Genomic DNA, 23893 nt, shown 5'->3' with positions numbered 1-23893 from the left:
ACGTTGACCAGCATCCTCCCGCGATTCCAGAGCGCCGCGAAGGTGATGGTTTGGGAAAGCCGTATCCAGGTGTGGGAAAGTCTCTCTGGTGTTTATCGTGAAAATCAATGCCTCTTCTGGAGAAGGTTGTGGCCCCGGCACTTCGGGATTTCTACGGGAAGATTATTACGTCGTTCAACAGGACGGTGGACCAGACCACACGCAAATATCGTCCAAGTGTGGTATCGGAGGAATTTGACTGATTTTCTCGATTAGTCATTGTGACCCCCTAACGCCCAGACCTTAACCCCTTGAACTTTCATGCATGTACGACGTTGGCCAAGTAGAGTCTAGTCTAGTCTAGACACTAACACAGCCAGTACTTGAAAGGATCCTGGAAAATGATGTCCACCATTTAAAACAAAAAAATATTTCCACACATTTTTGTTGTCAACGGCCAGGCGCAATATAGTACAATATAATCTAAAAACCTGAATTAATCCACCTAGTGTTGCAGAAACCTTTGTTATACTAACTATTACTTTATACATATTGGGCCTCGTAAAAAAAAACCGCGTATAAAAAAACCGCGTAAACAAACCTGACTGTACCAACGTAAGCCCAATTTCAATAGTGAATGAAATGAATTTAAAAGATAGTTTTTAGAACGTTGACCAAAGACGATAATTGAATTAAAGCTTGACGTGGTTTTCGCAAATAATATGAATGTTATCACTGGAGTACATGAGTCTTATTTTTTGGATCACAAACCAATTTTTAAATGCTGGCTAGAAGTAATTAATTTTTTTTTGGAGATAATCGAACGTGGGGAAACAGTAATAGATGCTGATTTCACACTAGAACAGCAAGCATGTATGTTAATTTAATGCGGTTCTACTTATTCGCTTTATTTTCAGAAATCGCAGGATCTGGATTTATGAATCAGCATCAAGTTTTTTTTACGAATTGAAGCAAGCTTCTACAAACCTGCTCTCGAAATATGGTTCAGAATTATACAGGAAAAAAATATAGCTATTGATGAAAGTTGTCAATTTAATTCTATCTCAAATGCATTATCTGAAAATGAAGGCTCTCCAAGATCTTTGAGAATTTTGGATTTTCAGAGTGTAGGTGAGCACATTATTCTTTTCGAAGGCCTAGGCTGTATGAAAAAATCCGGAATAAAGACTTTTTAAATCTTGCTGCGATAACGAGAAGTGGAATAACATGGATACTCTGTTTGCACTTAGTCTTAAATCAGAAAGCAATATTTATATCTTACATAAGCATACCCGAGCAGGACAAAATATCATTATAATATCACAACCAGATATTGGAAATACACCTCATTTTGATCTTAATACGGTTTACATAGTTGGTAAAATAACAAAAAATAATACCAGAATATTGTTCCTCCAAGACTATATGAATAACAAAGCTTGATATTTCAATAACAAACCAATAATTTGCATTGAAAATCTCGAAAACGACCGATTCAATATTTTCAACTTATTGAACACTGAATGCATAACTGAATATATTATGAATAATCAATGACGAACAATTTTCACTTAAAAATTTACTTTTAATCAGATATTTAAAATCAACTCAAATATCTTATTGAAGGCATATCGAGATATGATATCAAAATGTTATGATATTTTCATATGCATGTTTGAGACGTGAATATCTTTCGAATAACACGATAAGTCCTCATAGCTTAATATACTATTGATGAGTCATGATTTTGTTATGCTCTCCTGCCCGGGTATTGTATCATTCATAGAGATAAGTGACTTTTCACCTGCGCACACTAGTAAACGTGTAGAGCCATGTAGAGTTGCTTCAACACTTTTTCCTTATTTTGCCGATTACGTTCATCAGCTACTTTGGATTCCTGGTCACAAATTTAAAACATAAAATAAGTGTTCAACTAAAAAATTTTCCAGCGATTTATTTATGTTTTTCTCAACGGGTGGCACTGACACATTCGTACGTAAATAGGTCTATACATCTTTGGTAAAGCATTTCAAAATATCTGCATCGCTAATTGTTTTACATTTGCACACTGTGGGATCAGATTTTACTACAATGCTTGGCTTCCGAAAGCTGTAAATGTTTCTTACTCTTCGCAAATCTAGGTTCAACGTACAGTTTAGTATATATTTTATAAGAAGTGAGGACGGAAGCTTCAGAAGCGAGAAAAGGAGCTTAGTAAGCATTGCAGTTTCTACTGAAATCTGGTTCAAATTTTCAAGAAAAAGCTGAAGGGTAATTTATTTACACCAGTTAAGACGAACTACGAAGAGTGAAAAGATTATGAAAAGTTGTCGATGATTGTTGATTTCCTTTGAGAAATAAATAGCGATACGAAAAAAGAGGGATAGAAAAGAATAAAGAGCAGTGAGAGAGAAAAATTATCCAGAAAGTAAAATATCCCATGTCTAAAATATACTTTGGTCAAAACTCTACAGTTCAAGCAACCAATAAAAGATCGCATTCAGTATGGTTTTCAAAGAGCTCTGTGGCTTTCATTTGAGCATGCGAACATCAAAATCGGGATAAGCGTTCTGTAAAAAGAGTGTTTTTTATTATTTTTCGTTTTTGGGTCGATTTTAATATACTACACATATAAATAATATATTTACACATACATACGTACAGGCACACTTACACAAACATACATGAATTGTTCAATTCGTCGATCTGAGTGAATTGGTATACAACACATGGCTCTCCGTGCCATTAATTTTGCCTTAAAAGTTAAATGTCTCATATAAAAAATACTCTTTGATCAATATTTTAAAATCTAAGCCACTAATCAAAAATCCACTCTGTAGCATTCTGGGGGAGCACAGTAGCTTCCGTTTGCGTATAAGCTCATTCAAATCGGATATTGCGTTCTGTAAGATAGGTGCGTTAGTATTTTGCGGCACATACATACAGACAACATACATACACATACACACACACACACACATACACACGAACAGACATTGCTCAGTTCGTCGAGCTGAGTCAGATGGTATATACGATTCGGCCCTCCGGATCATGGATCTATTTTGCGTTTTTCGACCGATTTTATAACCTTTGTTTAGTATAACAAAGGTAAAACGGGGACAATCCTATACGACGCTGGCCAAGTAGAGTAAACACAAAATGATTATTTCTAAGATCTGTGACAAGATGCCGATGGACCAGGTGCGTGTCGCGTGCGATTTTTTTTTGAGAAACGTTTCAAGCTCGTCATACAGCACAAAGGAGGTGTGCCCTCAGCTAATATGTCGTAACGGTTCTAAATAAACAACTGCCTTAATCAAAATTGATTCAGGAAGTATATCTTATCAATTATTTAACACACTTTAAAGTGTATTCGAATACCCTGTACATTCAAACGGACGCCAAGCAGATTCCCGGCTTGGAGTTTTTCGTCAGAAAGTCCAGCAGAAATACCTAAAGAAAAAAGTCGACAAATTCAGCAAACCGTACATGACGACTCTGTTCTTGCCGAATCTGGCATCGCGTCTTCACCCGAAACCGGCGATTGAGTGCGGTACGAATCCGACGATGTTGTTCTTGTGCCGAGAGAGATGAATCCATCAAACACGTCCAATAAAAATCCGCCAACTTCTTTCAAAATATCCCGGCCGGTAAAATAGGGAAGGTCTTCAAAACCCCAGCAAGGTTTAAAGAAAGGATGGATGAAAATGTGTAAGGAAAAAAGCGGTTGAAAGTGCGGGCATTCAGCCTGGAAGAGGAGGATGAATAATCCCACTTTGCAAAAACATAGCTAATATGTTTTCATTTATCAGTTCAGTTTTGTTTGCTGCATTATTTTCTAGTGGGGTAGTTACGTACAGTATCGGTACAATATCAAGTATTGTTGGTCTAAATTTTTTTTTTGTAAATTAACCCTCTAGTGCCCAGTGCCGCCTCTAGGCGGTCCTCAGTCGAACCTCTAAAAAGCTTCAATAAGAACTTGAAAAATGTTTATGAGGCTTAATAGTGATTTTTTCGAAGTCCGTCTAAAAATTAATTTGGGTACTAGAGGGTTAAAGGTTTATTCTTTAAACAATATTCAGAATTTCTCTCAATGAAAGGATTTAAACATCGCATATACTCAATGTTCTCTACTCGTACTTTTCGTTTGTTTTTTTTTATAATAAGTTTTTCATCATAAATTTAGTACCACATAATAAAGTGAAATTGATTATCTAAAAATTTTAAAAAGTACCGACCAAAAGATACAGATTTTTTTATACACTATACTTTTATACACTAGATAATGTTTTAAATACCACTTTTACGAAATTCACTTATCTGTCAAAATTATTTTTTTTTATATTTCCGTAAAATTTCTCTAACTTCGTCAAAACTCAAAAGTTTTCTAGAAATGGTTTTGCTGTTTTGCAGGAAAAGTGACGTTGATTTCAAAATTCAATACATTTATAAAAATAAATGTGTCAAAGCAATAGGATATATTTTGCAACATATTTATTAAGATTCTATCCGATCGAATTGCGAAAAAAAAACGCTTATGTTGATTTGCAAACAATTTGGAATAAATCGTTTCTGTTGCGATTTCGTGCTTCTGGCACTGTCGTCAAAGTTCCAGCCCACGTTCAAATGTGGTCAGATCTGTAAAAAACAAATTTCCGTTAATGTATGACATCCTCTGCTAATAATAATTCTTAGGAGAAAGACAACTTATTGGTCGATAATTTAAAACCTCTGCAGGATAACATAAATTGGAGTAATTTTTGTATTTTTTATGATTTGCGAAAACGGTGGCGCTCACAGGCTGCTGAGCATGTTTTTAAGCTTCAGAAAATAACCACTATCTTTATTTACTGGAACAGGCTTCTTATAAATTTTTGACATTTTCCAAAAGGGTTTCAATTTTTCAACTTAAGTCTTACAACTACGATTTTTCAAAAGAGTGAATCTATGTGTAATCTTTTCTGTAAATCTTGAATAAATTGTTTTCACAATAGCGTTACGACAGCGTTGATATTGACACCTGCGTACATTTTTAAAACGAATAAGAAGTTAAAAATGTAAAACCAAATTGCACTTAAGCCTTTGTAACATAATAATTTTGGGCTTCAATAATTCATTTTAATGCTTCCAAAGTGAAATCAATATTAACGTATGAGGAAAAAATCCGAACAAACTTTCAATTCCAAATTAAAATCTTGCGCAACTTTTTTTCTATACTTGTTTGTTTATTCAAGTAATGTAACTCATTAACAAACCTCATAAGAAAAACTCAGCTCCATATCGCGCTGATTACCTGATCTCTGGGGTACTTGCCTCATAGCTTCCTGAATTCCGGATTTTTCAATTGTTTTGAGCTACTTCTTGATTTTTCTATCAAACAATCGACGTTTTTTGTTCTGTAACCTTTATGGTAGACCATTCGCTTCAAATTTGTTCAGAGAGTTTTATTAAACTGCAGCTGTGGCACATTATAAGGATTGTATACTTTTTGAACAAACCCGATATTGCCTTGCCGCAAGTCCGCTAAAGTTGCATTAGCATAGTGTGACAATGCAAGGTCTGGCAAAAACACTACTTTGTCATTTTTATGGTACTTATATTCTAAGTTTTAAACTAATTTCTTGCCGATAATTTTTCCACCGCTTTTGGATCAATCTGATATTTATTGCCCAGCTCACGGTATGATTTCGCCGACCGACCAGGCGTTTCCACCCTCAATTTCGCTTGAACTTTACTCTCTTGCAAAATGCATTTTCGTCCGGAACCAGATTTTCTTTTGAAGGTATTTCCATTCGCGAAGAGTTTGACAACAATATATAAATGTTTTTTTTTTTATAACCAAGATCTTTAGAATAGTGGAACACTTCATTTTTAAATTTTTCTTTATTTCGCTTACAAAAATTGAAAATCAATTTACGACGGTGTTCTTCCGACAACGCCTTTTGACGTGGGACTACGTCTCTGATTACTATACTGAGATGCATTCTGTAAAACTGGAAATGAAACTGGCAAATGTTGCGTCAGATTTCAAACGTTAATAACAGTATAAATACATGATGGATAAAAATAACCAATATGTTGTTGGATAGATAAAATGTAGAACAATTTTGTAATATGCTAGTTATCACTCTAATTTCATTGCTAAGCGGTAAAATTGACAAAAAGTTTCAATGACAAATTTACGCGAACAATGAACCAATTACATGCAAGCATTCCTAGCACAGACGACGTGAATTGATACCAGCCGTTCCCTGTGATAAAATACTACGAGCAGGGATGCCACATATACAGATTTTTCTGTATTTTACAGATTTTTGAGCTGAAAAAGCAATACAGAATCTGTATTACAGAATTACAGAATAATGGCAAAAATACAGATTTTACAGATTTTTTTTGTTATACCGACAAACTGAAATCAATTTCATAGGTAGAATTCGATTATACGATTTTCAAAGTTTTGTAAAAAAAACCAACATCAGAATTATGTAGGTATCGATGAAGAAGAAATGGAATGTGACTTGAACGAAGCGCGAAAATGAACGTTTCGAAATATTTGTCAGGATTTCAATTGGGTTGTTCAGCTATTCACGGATTTCTGATTATATATCAGTTAAAAGAGCGTAATTTTCTGATCAAAACGTGATTTAAAAAAAAATTATCATTGTCCTTCGATTTTTAAATGAAGATTGAAAAATCACGCTAAATCGCTACAATGACAGTTTGCCCATATACCAACTGTCATTGTAGCGATTTCGAGCAGATTTCGAGCAATTTTAATTCGTGATTTAAAAATCAAAGAACGATAGAAAATTTTTCAAAATCACGTTTTGCTTAGAAAATGCAGCTCTTTCAGATGATATAAAAAACTAGTATAGCTAAACAACCCATTTCAAAGTTCGTAAAACAAATTGCAAAGAGGTGCGGTTACACCGATTCAGTTGTAAAAATGGCAGCTTCAAGTAATCTTAAATCGTTCGTGAAATTGGAAAGTTTAAACGATTTGATGCGACAATTCCCCAAATTCGTAAGCTAATAATCTCAATTTTAAAAGCTGAAAGCTACGTTGCAGACCAAGCAGGAGATACTAATATTAAATTAACGAAAACTTTAAAAAATAAATTTAACAAAAACCTGTATAAACATCACAAAGAGAAGAATGAATTTGTTTGAATATGTTCTGCAAGTAAAAATTTTTCCATCCAACATTTTTAATTTGCTCGATACAGATTTTTAATACAGATTTTTCGGCCCGAGATACAGATATACAGATATTTTCAAAGAAAAATACAGATATGAATGTGGCAACCCTGACTACGAGGTATACAGCCCTAGGGTTGTATGAAATGGTGACGTGGGACTAAACACTGTAATTAGGGGATTTTTTTGTTACAAAATATACAGAGTCTGCAGACAGAATCAATGTGTTTGCTCAGTGATTGTACGTATTTTTATTTTCAGCCTCCCCTGGAAATCAATTTTTGAAATATATTCAACAACACTCGAAAAAATATCGTTTATATCTGACGATATTATGCCTGTAGTATTTTTTTTGTGCAAACAACATGTATTTGACAAGGCACAAGAATATCGTGCTTGTTGAAAAGGTACCAAGAATTTTTCGTAATGCCCCAAAGTCAGAATTAACTCTATATCGTCAAAAACCAAATCCAATAATACACTAAGGTCGCTTTTTACGCGGGGGATGCGTTGCAAATTTGTATGGGCCCGCGTAAAAAACGACTTTTTTGAATTGCAAATATAACAAAGAAAACTGTCCTAAAACGTTCAAACCTCGTTTGAATATGAAAGTTGCCAATCTAGAGACCAAAATGCAATATTCTAAATTTTGAGTATTTACACCAAAAATTGTGAATTTTTTGAAAACTGATATATGATCAATCGTGGCCTAAAACGGAAAACGTGATTGAAATGAGGTCGATATCTTGTACCGTTTTTGAGAAATGGAGGAAAGCAACCCGCGTAAAAAAAACCGCGTAAAAAGCGACCTTACTGTACTTATGTTATCATAATGAATGGTTTTGTCTTATTTAACTCTGATTAAATCAAATCTATAATATGGATCTTAGTTTCAAAATAATATGGAAGCCCTTACAAAGGTTCATTAATTGGCAAACATAAGAAGATATTTGAAACAAAATTATTAACAAGTTCCAACAAAAATTCGTAGCAATCAACAATTACATTTCTATGTTTTGCTTGACATTTTTTTTCATTTGCCTACATTTACATTCGCTGTATTACGAAGACAGCTAATATACGTTTATCATGGTAAAGCTTAGAATAATAATATATCATCTAACAATTTTGAAATGTAAAGAGATTCTGAATTAATCTTAGTAAATAAACAAAAAATTCACAAGCATTCACAGCCTCTTACTCTTCTATAAATGTATATATTTAGGAATTTACACTTTCGATACTATCCGGTCACGATTATTTAGTGAATATCGAAGATAAAATTGAATAAATATCCGTTGCAAAAATTTTCAATTCTTGTTGAGCAATTTATGGTAATCATATTTATGATAGAAACTTTCAATCACCAATCAACAGTAGCATTGCAGTTTTTCCTCGATTGCACACGTATAGAAATGTACGAACAAAAGTGTACCACCGCAATACGAATAGTACCGCTGCAGTACGAATAGAAGTGTGCGAATGAAAAAGATGTACGAATAGAAGAGTACCGCTGCAATCATAGACGACTAGGGACGTTGCGATACCATTAAACATCGATACTTAGGATCAATACCGGTATCGAGAGCAAGTACTGATATTCCGATAGTATCGAGGCTAACGTATCGATACCTAAAGGTATCGTTGTGCGATTACCAGTTCATTCAAAATATAAGTCATAATTCTTTTTTATTATTTATTCCTCAAGATAAAACGTTTAATTCACTCAAACCATTTATATACACTGGATTCTCTTTTTACGCGATTGATACGTGCGCGCAAAAAAAGAATCGCGTAAAAAAAACGCGTAATTTCGAACAAATCGCTTAAAAAAAGTAATTTGGAGCAAATCGCGTAAAAAAAGATCGCGTCGTTACAAAACCTTCCGCTGTGTGGTAAGTGTGTGTGTATGTGTGTATGTATGTCTATGTATGTGTATGTGTGTGTATGTTTGTGTGTTACATATTGGCTCATAAACAATATTTCCCATGTCACACATCGCGTAATTTCAAGAGAATCGCGTAGGGAAAAACGCGTAATTTCGAGAAAATCGCGTAAAAAAATCGCGTAAAATAAAATCACATAACAAAAGTTGCGTAAAAACAGAATTCAGTGTAGACTCTTTTACGAGACGTTAAGGAACTCAATCTATGAATGGAATTTTGACAGAGAGCTCGGAGCCGCTGACATAACTCACGTAAAAGCAACATCATCAGCAGCAGAATACGTGACACCTGTCAGTTCGTAAAATGGTCTATAAATTTGCTGAATCTTGAAACACCAGCTTCTGCAGAAACTTAGTCAAAAGTCGATTACGCTTTGCCTTATTAATTGATCCCGCTTTCCAAAAGAGCGGCTTGCATGGCTCTGTAGATTTTACCCTCGGATCTGCATGATCGTAGAAGAGGATCGTTCCCGTAGGCTAATCTACAGAAATTTCTGTTAAATTGGCATTGCCGATGAGATGGCATGCATGCATACGATGCATCAAAATGTCACAGGAAACAGCAAGTTTTTTGCTTCGTTCGTTCTTCTATACAGGGTTGTTTTGAGTCTTTTCGATACTGAGAGGTGTGTATCGATATTGAAGAAGTATCGCTGGTAAAACATCGATACCAAATATCCGAGTATCGGAAGTAAAAGGATCGATTCTGTATTAGTATCGGTAGTATCGCAACGTCCCTATAGACGACGAGAGACCTGCGGTTCTTTACTCCACTGGTACTGTTGCTTTTACCGGCATGTTTTCTTTCAAGACATCAGTTTTTATTAGGTTCTGATTTCTGAAAGCAGGTTTAGAAATTGTTCAAGAATGGGGATTGTTTCAAACTTTTTGGAAAACTTTTACCTTCGAGACATCATATTAGTCTAAGCTCATGAAAGCGAACATTAATTGACCTATTGGGACGGGGAGACTCTGTCAATTTTTATTTCGATATTGATACAGAGAATATCACAGGGAACGGATGGTGTCCATTCACGTCGTCTGTGCTAGAAATGCTCGCATGTTATTGGTTCATTATTCGCGTAAATTTGTCACTGAAACTTTTTATCAATTTTACCGCTTAGCAATGAAATTAGAGTGATAACTAGCATATTATACAATTGTTATACATTTTATCTATCCAACAACATATTGGTTATTGTATTCCTTCATGTGGTCATGCTGTATTAACGTTTGGAATCTGACGCAACATTTGCCAGTTTCATTTACATTTTCACAGAATGCATCCCAGTATAGTAAACAAAGACGTAGTCCCACGTCAAAATTGACAGAGTCTCCCCGTCCCAATAGTTCAATTTACTTTTGCTTCCATGCGCTTAGACTGATATGATGTCTCGAAGGTAAAAGTTTTTCGAAAAGTTTGAAACAATTCCCATTAATGAACAATTCCTTTACCTGTTGTCAGAACGTAATAAAAACTGATGTCTTGAAAGAAAACATGCTGGTATAAGCAACAGTGGAGCAGAGAGCTGCAGATCTCTCGTCGTCTATGATTGCAGTGGTACTCTTCTGTTCGTACATTTCAGCGGTACACTTCCATTCGTACTGCAGCGCGCGTTACTATTCGTATTGCAGTGGTACACTTCTGTTCGTACATTTCTATTCGTGTGCAATCGAGGAAAAACCGCAATGCTGCTGCTGATTGGAAGTTTATCTCATAAAAATAAATATTACCATAAATTACTCAACAAGAATTGTACAGTTTTGCAACGGTTATAAGTTATATTTTTGCCTTTCTCCTAGAAAGGTATAGCAATCACTGCAAAAACTAAAGGTATAAAAGTGCTCAAAAGGGCCGAATGTCGTATATCACTCGACTTAGTTTGACGAGCTGAGCATTTTCTGTATGTGTGTGCGTGTGTGTGTATGTGTGTGTGTAACGCTCTCCCAGTCTCACTCGATTTTCTCAGAGATGGCTGGACCGATTTTCATGAAATTAATTGCAAATGAAAGGTCTAGTTGCCCCATAAGACCCTATTGAATTTTATTGTAATCGGATTTTTAGTTTAGAGTTATGTATCAAGTTGTAAACATCACGAAACATCACTATCTCAGAAACTACACAACTGATTTGAACAACATTGGGTTTGAAAAAAAAAACGGGCTACCTAGAAACCCTTAACTTTTGAATTTCATTAAGGTTGAACATGTGGTTCATAAGTTATTTAAAGAAACGTGTTCTAGAGACTTTTTAATCTCACTCTTGTTTCTCAGAGATTTCCACAAAATCAGTGTCATATGGAAAGTCAAGTTGTCCCATAAGACCCCATTGAATTTTATTGTAATCGGATTTGTAGTTTAGAGGTTATGTATCAAAATGTAAAAATCACGAAACATCAATATCTCAGAAACTACACAACCGAGTTGAACAAAATTAATTTCAAATGATGATGATTCATTTGCAACTAATCTCATTGAAATCGGTTCAGCCATTTCTGAGAAAATCGAGTGAGATTGGGAGAGCGTTACACACACACATACACACACATACACACACATACACACACATACAGAAAATGCTCAGCTCGTCAAACTGAGTCGAGGGATATACGACATTTGGCTCTTTTGAGCACTTTTATACCTTTAGTTTTTGCAGTGATTACTATACCTTTCTAGGAGAAAGGCAAAAAGCTATAACCTTTAATTTTTTTCAGTTCTATATTTTCAGCTCTAGGGCCAAGTTACCAGTGTTATGTTTGTTTTATAATAAAACTAACTAGTTGCAGCGCTGCGATATGTATCAGATTGATTACGGAAAATGTAGTTAGACTCGGCCAGAAGTATTGATATTCAGGCTTTTTGAACATAAAAAATAATAATTGGTTTCTTATAAAAAAATAAAGTGGCTTTACTTACAGGTAGCTGCTACTAGTTGTGGTAAATATTTTTTCCAGAATGCACATTGTCGCAATCGTGGGCCTCGACCCACGAAACTTGTGTTTAGTCCTAGTTCTAGATAGTGTCTGCCGTGCAAGGTGTGTTTCGGCCATTCTGGAAGCTCTGCGGTTGGAGGATTGGAATTTGGATTGCTGAAAGCAGACGCCAGGTTCGACATCAATTGACAACTTTATCCGATTAGAATATATACATACCCAGTTTTGGCAAAGTTGGACCAGTATCGCATAATTTTTCTGCTGAAATCTTTCTCTTCTTCAATATACCCAAGGGCTGGGTTCAGTGGCTCGCCGAACACGTAGTTGATCTCATCACCGTGCATAACACCAGTCCATCTAGGCCAAGGATTTCCTTTGCTTCTGTGAGTGTACAGATACATGAACACGTTGTTTCCTTCTTCGGCGTATCGTTGGGCGAATTCATTCACATTACAGGTAAACTGGTAATCGCCGACCATCTTATCTAGGGCATCTCTGTTGCTGTTTGGGTTTTCAGGTTCGATCCAATCGGTGTACTCAAACACGATAGCCTGTCTGGCTGCTCCGTTCACATATGGGTTCAGCTCTCTAACTGCTTGTAAAAATTCCTCCCTTGACACAGTAACTCCCTCCTCGTTTCTGAGTAGTTCGGTCAGGTAGTAGATAATAAAATAATATCCTTCTTCGGTATTACTTCCAGTAAGGATATCAGTTTTTTTGAACCGGCCACTGGCCAAAGATCGTTGTGGCGTCTCATCAAGGAATGCACCGTCAACAACTGGAACAAATGGAAACTCACAGATCCCCAAAGTACCCCACTCATTATCTACTAGTAAATTGGGATCTTTGGCACGGAGGCACTCGATAGTCTCACTTAGTTTTGTTACATCGTGTGGACATTTAACAGCTTCGGCCAAACGAAGAGCTCTGTTTATAATAACAAGAAAAAATTAGCTGACTAGTTTAGACTAGTTGTTATATCGGGCATACCTGAGCGTAGCTTCTTCGCGAGAAACCAAAGCCCAAGGGGCGGTAGGTGAACCACTCTGAAGAATAGCGCGCTGGAACAGGTCTCGGGAAAGTGCGGATAGTAAATGCAATGAAACGGAAACTGCGCCAGCGCTCTCGCCAAACAGTGTAACACGGCCAGGATCACCCCCAAATTTATGAATATTATCACGGACCCACCTGGTAACAAAAATATCAACTTTTCCTCAATGTTAAGTCCAACAATGCTGTTCAGTCCTACCTTAGGGCTAAGTTTTGATCAAATAATCCAGCATTTCCAGGAGCTTCAGGTGTCCCCAGAAACAAAAATCCCAGACTAGCAACGCGATACTGCAGTGAAACCACGACGACATTCTCTTCTGATGCCAATGTTCGGTGGTCATACACATCCAGCGTCGCTGTGCCAGAGTAAAATCCACCTCCGAAAATCCATAGCATGACAGCGGCATTCTTTGGTCGTGGATGTGGCACAACCACATTAATATAAAGACAGTCTTCCGATAGTGGCGTATTTGCGTTCCACATAGTAGCACCGGCAAAGTCACCAAACACGGTATCCACAATCTGAACACACGAGTTTGGTGGCTTTGTCGCATTGAGAACCCCCACCCACTTTTCAGCCGGTCTTGGGTGTCTGAACCTTAACGCTCCTATTGGAGGCTGGGCATATGGTATACCCATCCAGGCATCGACCTTCTTTCCACTGGGAGCTTCTAACGTGACTCCCCGAATTTTTCCTTTATCCGTGGTGATAACCAGTGGATCATTATCGGACGAATCTAGAAGCGTGTAAAAAGTTTGATTATACTTTTTTGTTTTCAACAAGTAGCACCAGTGGGAAGGATTATCGTTTACCTGTACTAGATTCTCTTCTCGTCAAACCACGACGCCGAGTGGTAGTGCCATGGACGAGTTCACGCTCTAGCGTACCTAGTTCAGCATCTACAATTCGAACAGAATCCCCGTGACCTATATATGGTGTAAAAAATGCATCTGAAAATTGAATTACAATACACGGATATAAAAACAACAACCAACAAGGAATCGATAAAAATGCATTCAAAGGGAATATGTTTTATGAATATATTCCGGGAAGCATACTCGGAGTCGTTTGTAATGTTTGAATCAACGCGATTGTTTGAAAAAATAGGAAATGAACTCATAAATAAAATACTGTGGAGAAATATCGTTTTTGATCAAATATTTATCGATTATTGTTTATATTGTTTTTTTCTTTTTTTTACTAAGCCCTTCTTTTTATAGAGACATCTGTGAAATTTAACTATCTGGTTTTTGCTTTTTATTGCATTTATTAAAATCTGGCTTGGTAACTGCAGAAGAACCTTAAATTTGTTGGCGATACTGTTTAATTTCTAGACTGTCATCAGAAAACCTTCTTCTAGTGTTGATGTATAATTGATAAGGTTACAATTCAATAAAAACTATTCCGAGGGAACCAATAATTACATGCGCCATTAAAAATTTTAAAGTGAAGTTTTCACGTGAGTTTGAGTACGTTTGTTTTATATGGATTTGAGAAATTACGCGGTTTTCTAACGGATTTTAGAGTTTACATAGTTTTTTACAAATTTGTTTAACCCCTATTCCCCGAATGCGAAGCGACCCCAGTCTATCACAATTCAATGCGGTTTTGTGTGCCACTTTCAAAATATATGGTTCAAGCTTATTTTTGAAACGTAAAGCTCATAATGATAGAGAAAATCTTCTTTCATGTGAATTTAAGAAAGTCACTTCGGAAATTCATTTTCATTGCATTATTCAGATATAGTTCATTGCCTCACTTAAATATTCTATTTCACCCAGCTGTGCTTGGTTTACAGTGCAGGTCCAACTAAATAGTCTTCGGAGGTTATGGGAGTAAAGCTTCTCTGAGAGACATATAATCAGAAGAGCACTGCTATTTATTGCACATAAATTATGTCTTTTGCTCACCAGAATGTCGTTTAGAATACGTCCAGACCATACGCGCTGGAATAGATAGTACACACTCAATAAATCTTCTTACGATTATCATTTTTAGTTTCTGTTGCATTGTGTGCCGTTATGAAGGTAATGTGAATTTAATTTCCGCTCGTCACCGAACCAAAATACGAAACAGCAAAATGTGGCTCGACAAGCTGAAAGATAAATTGTGGGCTGGTGCTGATCCTGCGGTGTACATCCCAGAAACAACTGAAATGTCAACTTCCGTATGCAGCATAGGTCATCACACTGCAGACTAGCAGCATCGAGGGAGTATATTTCGCAACAGTGCATATTCTCTATGACGGTTGCTTATTAAATCAGATCAGAATTGCGAATACATGCTGCCTTTCGGAAATGATTGATAATAAATCATTTGTAGCTGACACTGCACTGTATTTATTTTTTTTAGAAATAAAACATAAATTTCCAAAAAATGCAAGTATACGAGCTATAAGTCATAATTTTATTGCGGGTATGCAATTAAATGTATTTTTTTCCATAGTCGCCTTTTTAATTTGCACAGTTGAACAATATTATTGTTTATTGTTCGTTTTAACAAATCAATTAAAACATTTTTGTAGTTTGGTGTCGAAACACATAACTCAATAAATAGTTAGAATCTATTTGTTTTGTAATCTTTTCATTATGCAGGCAAAATTGTAATTCTTAGCGTAATGCAGCTAAGTAAAATAAAATTACTCAGTGGATGATATCCATAAAAAATATTTTTTTGACCATTTTAGAAATCGGTAACTGTTGAAGAAATACTTTTTCAAATCAACAAAAACCGTAGAGTTCTAACCTAAAATATAACCTGAATTGCAGCCGAACGAATGAATACGTATGTAGAACAATAAGTATTTCATTCTTTTCAAAAAATATAGAAATTTTGTGTTTTAATTCTTGTAGCGTTTAGTTATCTCACATAATTTTTAACAACTTTTGATAAAAACAAGAACACTTTTTTGGCGCTTAACACATTTTCATGATTATAGAAATGTCACAATGATTTTAATTCTACGTTCCCATACAGCCAGCATCGCTGATTCCAAAATGAGCAGTTGAGCACATTTTTTTAAAATACTATTTGTTTATATAAGAATTATCACTTTATTCTCTATTAGGGTTATTAGCATGTTGTCGTGGAAGAGTTTATTTGAATTCGGCTGCTTCCGCTTGTTTCTGGCAGTACTTTAACCTAGTAATTTGATTTTTTAATTTGTTAACATTATTCAATAGTTAGCAGAAGCATTAAGCTATTTCAACTAAAATTCGTCATGAGATTTAAATAAATAAATAAGGGTAAACTTTTTTTCTGTCTTTAGTTTTGCAAATGTTTATTGTTTTGAGTGTAGTTTGAAGTTGAAATGAAAATAAAGTTTTTCCGGTTCTATATTTCTTGTTCTTCCCCTTTTTCCATAAAAGAGAGGTTAGGTGTACTATTGTCGGGCTGTATGACTGATTGTAGTCTTTTAGCATAACGACGAGGTTCCATTCGAGCTTGGCTATCGCTTTGTTACCTGTGGCGAACAGTGAATATGTCATTAGGTATGGTAATGTGCATGGACAGATGGAAGCTAAGGCAGATACAAGAAAAAGCAAAGTATACAATCGAAATCGAAACATTCACAGGCACATAGAGATCGTTGCGATAAAAGCTGGAAAAAAGGGATTACTTCAACGATAAAATGATTTGAAGAGGTTAAACATACGTATAGATTGATAAGCGAGCTAATAAAAGTGGAGTAGATTGAGAAAAGGAAACAAGTAAGAGTGCAGTGAAGTTTAAGCTATAATTACCTGAATCTTTATTCAACGTTGGCTCTTCAGCTAACGACGAGGACGATTGCGAGGATGACGATAGCAAGGATGATGATTGTAACGAGTGTTTCGATCCTAGCTGGTGTGCAACCGAACTACCGATGTCATGATGCCGACAGGTTACTGAGTGCATCAGGATGGAATAGAGTCCCAAGCTGCACAATATTAAATGTCGAATGTGGCATGGACCTAGCAATCGGGTTATTATGCCTCGGATCTCCATGGCTTGGAGAAATCTGCAAGGAGTAAACAGAAGAAATTATAAAATATCAGATTTTTCATGTTTTCGTTTGTTGATATTATGCAGTTAATTCGAGGAGCATGGACTTCGATAATGAATTCTTGTTAGGCATAGCAATATACAGTGCATTAAAACTGCTTCAATCAATTGTTTGCGGAAAAATAAGTCTACCCACAAACATCTCATGGAAGGATTTAGTTCGTTACGCGGATATAAATCCTTCTAATTATCTAAATTAATCATTGCTGCATTTGAGTTATTCTTCAATGTTAAAGAGCACACATCTGATCGTTTATAAGATTATATCGCTCAAGTATAGATGAGGAAACGACTTGTATTTGTTTTCGCTGCGAGGAACGAGCACACTTAGGAGAAAGAGGGGTAACTCATACCCATTGAAGACCGAGAATAATGTACTTGATTTGGAATTAAGTCTGCAATTTTGAAACATAAAATGACACAAATGACGCAAAATATAAAAATACAGATCTACTTCCTTCTATGAAAAACTATTCGAAAGTTATTTGAAACTAGTACAATACTTATTTGTTAAACTCTAATCGCAAACAAGCCATACCTCCACTTCAAATGTAAATTGAATTGTCCCATTATTAGCCTGAACCACTCCGCTTTTCCCTGTCCATTATATAAGTTGTTGCGATACATTTTTTCTCTAAGACTGCTAACGGAAATACGCAGTGGAACAGAAAATTGGAAAAGTTGCGAATGGCCTCAATTAGTGGTGTGTACGTTGTGTTAATTAGATGATCTGGCCACAGAGTATCACAGCACGTTTTGAGATAGGAGAAATAAGCGCACGGAGTTTTATTAGAAGATATTCCTAGAGCAATTATTACCAAATTTCGCTTATGTCATATAAGTTTTCAATTATATACTCCAGGAAGAACAACAGATTTCAGATTACTCTCAAAAGTTTCCTTTATTAAGCGAAATACTCCCTCTATTGGGCTCTTCACATGACATCCATGGTAGAATGTGCTAAAAATTGTATGATATAAAGGTATAAACATCAGGGGCTGCAGCATCAGAAGCCTCAATATAACACTGTTCCAAGCATAGGCACTTTTGCATTTCTCTTTGAAGCCAGAATAATAGAGCACTCTCATGAATGACCACCTTCACTTAACATGCCATCAAACACTTCTAAGGTGCAGTTGCACAACACCTTGGCCAATTTAATTGGCGAGTCGTATGTGAAGAACGCGTACGTTAGTTGGAAGTTCCTTTTAACTACTTACAAGAAATCTGAATGAGTTGATGTATTATGTATAATTTACACATATAATTAAAATTATAAATAATTCTTATCTATCTGAAGACTATCTGAAGTTTAACGCTAATATTGAACAATATGAGTTGTCTGAACTAAATCGATTTAAAAAAGTGAGTAAATGACTCCGTATGTTGCAGACGAACGAGCGTAACCACAAAATCTATTGAAAGTTGGTAAATGGACAAGTCTGAAAAGGTATATAATCGAAATAAAATGGCATGCAGTATTGTAATAAATTATTTACAATTTTTTCAGCTTAATAACTTATAACTCTATCTCATGACTCTCGAGCGAAAGATTAAAAATTACCAAAGCCACTTTAAAAAAATCATGAGGGGAAAGTCATGATAGGCTGCTGTTAACTTTCTCAAACTAGTAATTTCAGTGAATGAGTAACGTGACTGAAATAAAAAACAATTCGTATAGAGTTCGAAAAGTCCGGTTCAAAGCCCAATAAAAACAGATCTTAAAAGTTTTAATTGAAGTTTCCCCATATTTCGACATATCTTTTGAATAGTAAAGTATTAAAAAAATGAGCTGAAACTAACAACACAGCGGTCAACCAATCATGAGCTCGCTTTCTGTTCGCATACTATAGCGATAGCAGATGTCATAATATCATCTTCATATGCTTATAATATTGCTGTCACTGACCAGATTTTGAACACTCATGTCTTGATCGAGAGGTGAAATATTCCCTAAGCTTGTGATATAATAATTTTGATATCTTTCAAATAGTAAACTAGCGGAAAGTCAAGTTGAGTTCAAGTTCGCTTCCTTTTTCTCGTTTTTCTTTTCTCGCTTTCGGCTGCTTACTGGTTTACCATATAAAAAGGATGTGCGAAAATCAATCACTCATTTCGTTTTAAAGGCCATTACGTGTAAACGGTCTCAGACAGCGTACGACACTTGATCTGCATTCGAATCGTAACCGCAATGTTTTTTATATATTCTCGTTTTAAATATGGTATGCTTCGTGCTGCATCAAGGCCACATGAGCAGAATATTACAGATTTTTAGAATAAATCGATAGCAAAGAATTTGATTTTTGTCAAATGCGGGTAAGTCGTTTTTCTAGCTATAAACGACATTAACTACGATATCAGTGTTAACGTACATTTGGATAGAAATTTCAATCAGTTTCGGGTTGTTTCAATGTACACTCTGGAAATACGCACGTAAAATCCACCTGAAAAATCACGTAAGTGACTGACCTTAAGAAAATCTGCCATTTTACGTGACGTTAGTAACTTTCACCTAAATTTCACGTACGATTCACTGTCAATTCACGTACAATCGGTATGTGGTTACAGCGCGTTGGTATTTGTGTTTTTTTAACTTTGTTAGGGTTAGAGCGGCTGTGGTTTGACGTTTCCGACAACGATGTTTACGTGAATTTTTAGTATGCAAAAAAGTCAATATGGCGGACAAAGGACTCCTGAGCTGCTCCAGCTAATTCAATATCGGAAAACACGCAAAGTAAGTAGCCAGAATGATATTCATATTATCAAAAGAAACATATAAATTTTTTGAATTTTCAGTTGGTGAATTCTTTCCGGAACGATTGGAATCATCAACAGGTAGTCTCGAGCAAAACATCTCTGGCTCCAGCTGCGGATGAACGGTTGCAAATCGTTCCGGCCAATCCTGTTTCTCTCCTGTCGGAAATGTCGATTCGGAGAATGTAAATATTTGTTCAAAATTTAAATTAAATTTTATTTGTCATATGCGCCATGTATTTTATTTACTTAAAGATCACGTGGATTCCATCTGAATAACACGTAAAAAGTACGTGAAAATCATGTGGGGTTTATGCGTTTTATCTATGGTTTCACCTAAATATCACGTAAAAAGGTACGTAAAAATCAGGTAACAATTACCTGACCGACACCTGGTTGATTGACACTAACACACTGACACATGGTCGGCTTTCGAGGAATCGGCAAAAGTTACGTGAAAAGAAGGTGGATGAGAATCAGTCACTTTTCCCGGTAAATTTTACGTGGATTTTTTTCAGAGTGTAGATAATAATCACCAGAATGTTTTCTGGTCTTTATGCTGACTCAATTTATTTGATAGATGTGTATTAATGACGCTGAACGACCCAATATGAGGTATCTTAAGGACGAGCCAACGCAAATGGTCTATCAATGTGTGAGTTTAATGATAAAAATTGCAGAAAATCTTCAACATTTAAAAATTACCTTACGACACAGCATTAAAAGGTATCACTGATAATTTTTACTTCTTATTTTTTCACTATGATTTCTTCATGATATAGTGGGATATGAGTGGTTGGCAATTTTTAAGGGAGAGAATAGAGAACAACATAAAAATGAGGTGATTTCCTGCTGTCATAAGCGATACCACTTACCGTGCAACGCACGTGCTGTTTAAATAAACCGTTGCGTGGTTTAGTCAATTGTAATTTCGAGAAAAACATTCGAGTTGTTATTTATCGAATGACATAAACAATAGAATGCCAATGGAAATCAATTTTCTGAATTTCAGCTTGATCGTGTAGCCTCTTTCCCAAAATCAGGTATAGTTACAAAATTTCATTACCACGGACAGATATTCAATGCAACCTTTCGTTGAATACTTCGCCTGAGTAAAGTTCAGACACCTTGTTTTCCGCGGTAGAAACAACAATGCACAGTGGTCGGAAATGGCAATTTGACGAACTTAATTCTTTTGTACTCAAACAGTTGATGTTAGCCAAAGACAATGTTCATAAGAATTATTCACAAAAATATAACGGAAATGTTGATAAGAAAATTTTTTGATCATGGCCTACTATCATAAAAATAAAAAATCTAACTTTTGATACAGCGAAGATACATGAATAGTTTCTTTAGCAAAGTTGTAGAACTTTTCAAAATATGAAACTTTGCAGAAGATATTAAATTTCTATGACGTCTATTTACTGAAATACAAAGCATTTTCGCTGTCAACCCCCTCAAATTTAGTTTTTCTAGCATAACTTTTTAAATATTGTTTTTTTAAGAACATAATGTTCTAGACAAATATGACCAACATAAAAACACAGGTTTCTTTCGAAGATAGCATGTTGCTACAATCGTTCTATACTGAGCTAGAGCGTTTTTTCACTAAATTATTTTCCAGATTTAAATGCGTATAGGGGAGAAAGAGGCAAACCGGTGCACATCATCAAATACTTTTTTTAAAGCTTAGACCTTGTACTATAAGCTAATTAAACTTTGATACTTGACAATTCATAAATGAATTAGTAGAGTGATGTTTTAGGTATGTATGTTTCTGGGGTTTTCTATACAAAAATGCACAAACTACCTGATTAATGAACGATGAATTGAAAATTTATGAAATAGATAACTCGCAATACTTTCAAAATTAGTGAGAACGTTTCTTAGGTATATTTAGTTGTTGATAGGTGCTTCCATTAGTCATTCAACGTGAGTAAAATAAACACATAAATGCAATGTTTATTGTTAATTATTTATTTCATCTTCATCTGTCTCGTTTTCACTCTATGTGAAAATTAGTATAAGCTTAGCATCTTTTGAAAATTCTTAATGCTTCTTTTGCGGTTTGACCCGCAAGCCGGCAATTACTGGATCTTAAGGAACCAATAGACGACGTATAAGATCACCGTTAGTAACAGTTCGTGAAATTTTTCGCGTGTGATCTAGCCTGAACCGTTTTATCACTTTGTTCAGTGACTCTTGCGGTTCTTCAGATAATTGGCCTGATGGAATATTAACATGGTTAATAATGTCCGCACCGTGAAATAATATTTTATGGAAAGTAAAACCAAGGATATATGAGCCGTTGAGAGCAAAAGTGGTACATGTGCCATTTTTACACTTTTTGGGTTTTATGCATAAATTGATGCAGAACGCAATAACGTACTAGAATATCCAAGAAAAACCGAGATCTGATAACCTAAACCAAAGGTATAGCCAGAACAATTTTTGGTAATTAACATAATCACCATTTCGTTGAGAGCAAAAGTGGTACATGTCCAGTCTGTGCATATTAGATGAATTGTAAGTCGAAGATCTTAGGATATAGAACAATCACGTCTTCAGCAAAGTTGGTCAAGTGATTGAGTACTTTCAGATGAAGATCTATTGTTTTGGAATTTTCTCACTACGTGGCGCTAGTGTACTCGTGACTATTTTGTAACAGAAAGAGTTTTATCTATTTCAGTATCAACTCGTATGCTGTGGCCAATTCAGAAAATAACTCTCTGAGGTCTGTGATATAGATATATATTTACACACTGGACCCAGGTTTGGCTTTAGGCAGGCCGCCGATAGCCTTCCGGAAGTTATAGAAATACCGTAATTGAGATCACTTTTCTAAAGTGATTCTAGAGCTTCCTCATTTTTTCGAAACTGCTTCTGCGGGATTGACTAGAAACGAAATGATTTCACCGGAAGATCCGGAACTAGCGTAAAATGTCAATTTTCAACAGTGTTCCTAAAGCTTCCTGTTTTTTTTCGAGACCGATTCTAGAAGGAAAATGATCTTTTAACGAAATATGTTCCAAGATGGCCATCACATGAACCACCGGTACTACCATAAAAGAGATTAATTTTTAAGAACAGTCCCACTTTTTTTCTAAACCATTCCCAGAAGAAAATAAATGATCTCATGACAGAATGTTACTCAAATTTACAATCAGATAGCCCTCCGAAAGATCCGGAATTACCGTAAACGAGATTAATTTTGAAAAACAGGTCCTAGTTCCATCTGGATACGGTGTATATTTTTCCAAGGCTGTATCATATTTTCAGTTCACTCATTTGTCGCTCCTATAACTACATACACTGTCTGCTTTAATGAACAGGTCCTAGTATTTTCCGTGTTTTCTTCGAAACTATCACATGCAAAAATATACCATATTATCAAAGAAAAGCCGAGATCTGATAACTTATACCAGAGTTATAGCCAAAATAATTTTCAGTTTTCCCCTTCTACGGTATTTCTGGATCCGGAAGGCACCCGGTAGTCTACCGAAAGTTGAACCTGGAACCTGGGTAGTTATTATCGACCAAATAGCAATTCTAAAGATACCAGGGTATTTTCCTTTGAATTGGCCCCATTCGATCTAGATTATTTGAAATGTCTTCTGTTCCATATACACTAGCGCCACAAAGTGACAAAATTCCTTAACAAACAGATCATCATTCTATAGTACTCAACCACTTGAACAACTCTGCTGAAGATATGAATGTTCTATGTTTTAAGATTAGCGAGCAAATGCATCCTTCATACTTAGACTGGACATGTACCACTTTTGCTCTCAACGTTTTCTGGTTGTCATTATTTTTCCCATAGAACAAAAGTGGTATATGTTTTTCCATTGAAGTTTGTGTAGGTTTCTCAACCAGAACTCGTTATCCTTTCATGTACCGTCTTTTGACACCTTTCCAGCAATGATTTAGTGCAGTTATGTTGGGAAAAATTGTTGAAAATAATTTACTATTTGAGTGTTTTCGTTT

The 23893-nt window shown here is 35.6% G+C and overlaps 1 protein-coding gene across 2 annotated transcripts in view; it reads right to left on the bottom strand.

Moving 5' to 3' along the window:
- Window positions 1–23893, bottom strand: part of LOC129726852 (acetylcholinesterase) — a 92709-nt gene that overhangs the window by 5976 nt on the left and 62840 nt on the right. Inside the window, exons 2-7 of one of the 2 annotated variants that reach the window (XM_055684008.1) lie at window positions 16849–17105; window positions 13918–14031; window positions 13304–13841; window positions 13045–13242; window positions 12274–12981; window positions 12038–12210 (exon numbers count right to left, since the gene is read on the bottom strand). In XM_055684008.1, coding sequence (XP_055539983.1) covers window positions 12038–12210; window positions 12274–12981; window positions 13045–13242; window positions 13304–13841; window positions 13918–14031; window positions 16849–17092 — 1975 coding nt within the window. In that variant the 5' untranslated portion in view covers window positions 17093–17105. Of the gene's footprint in view, window positions 1–12037; window positions 12211–12273; window positions 12982–13044; window positions 13243–13303; window positions 13842–13917; window positions 14056–16848; window positions 17106–23893 lie in introns of both variants that reach the window. The other variant, XM_055684007.1, reaches the window with a different exon arrangement.

Source organism: Wyeomyia smithii, chromosome 3 (genome assembly GCF_029784165.1).
Source record: "Wyeomyia smithii strain HCP4-BCI-WySm-NY-G18 chromosome 3, ASM2978416v1, whole genome shotgun sequence".
Taxonomy (NCBI): Eukaryota; Metazoa; Arthropoda; class Insecta; order Diptera; family Culicidae; genus Wyeomyia; species Wyeomyia smithii.
This window is presented reverse-complemented; position numbering and strand designations above follow the sequence as displayed.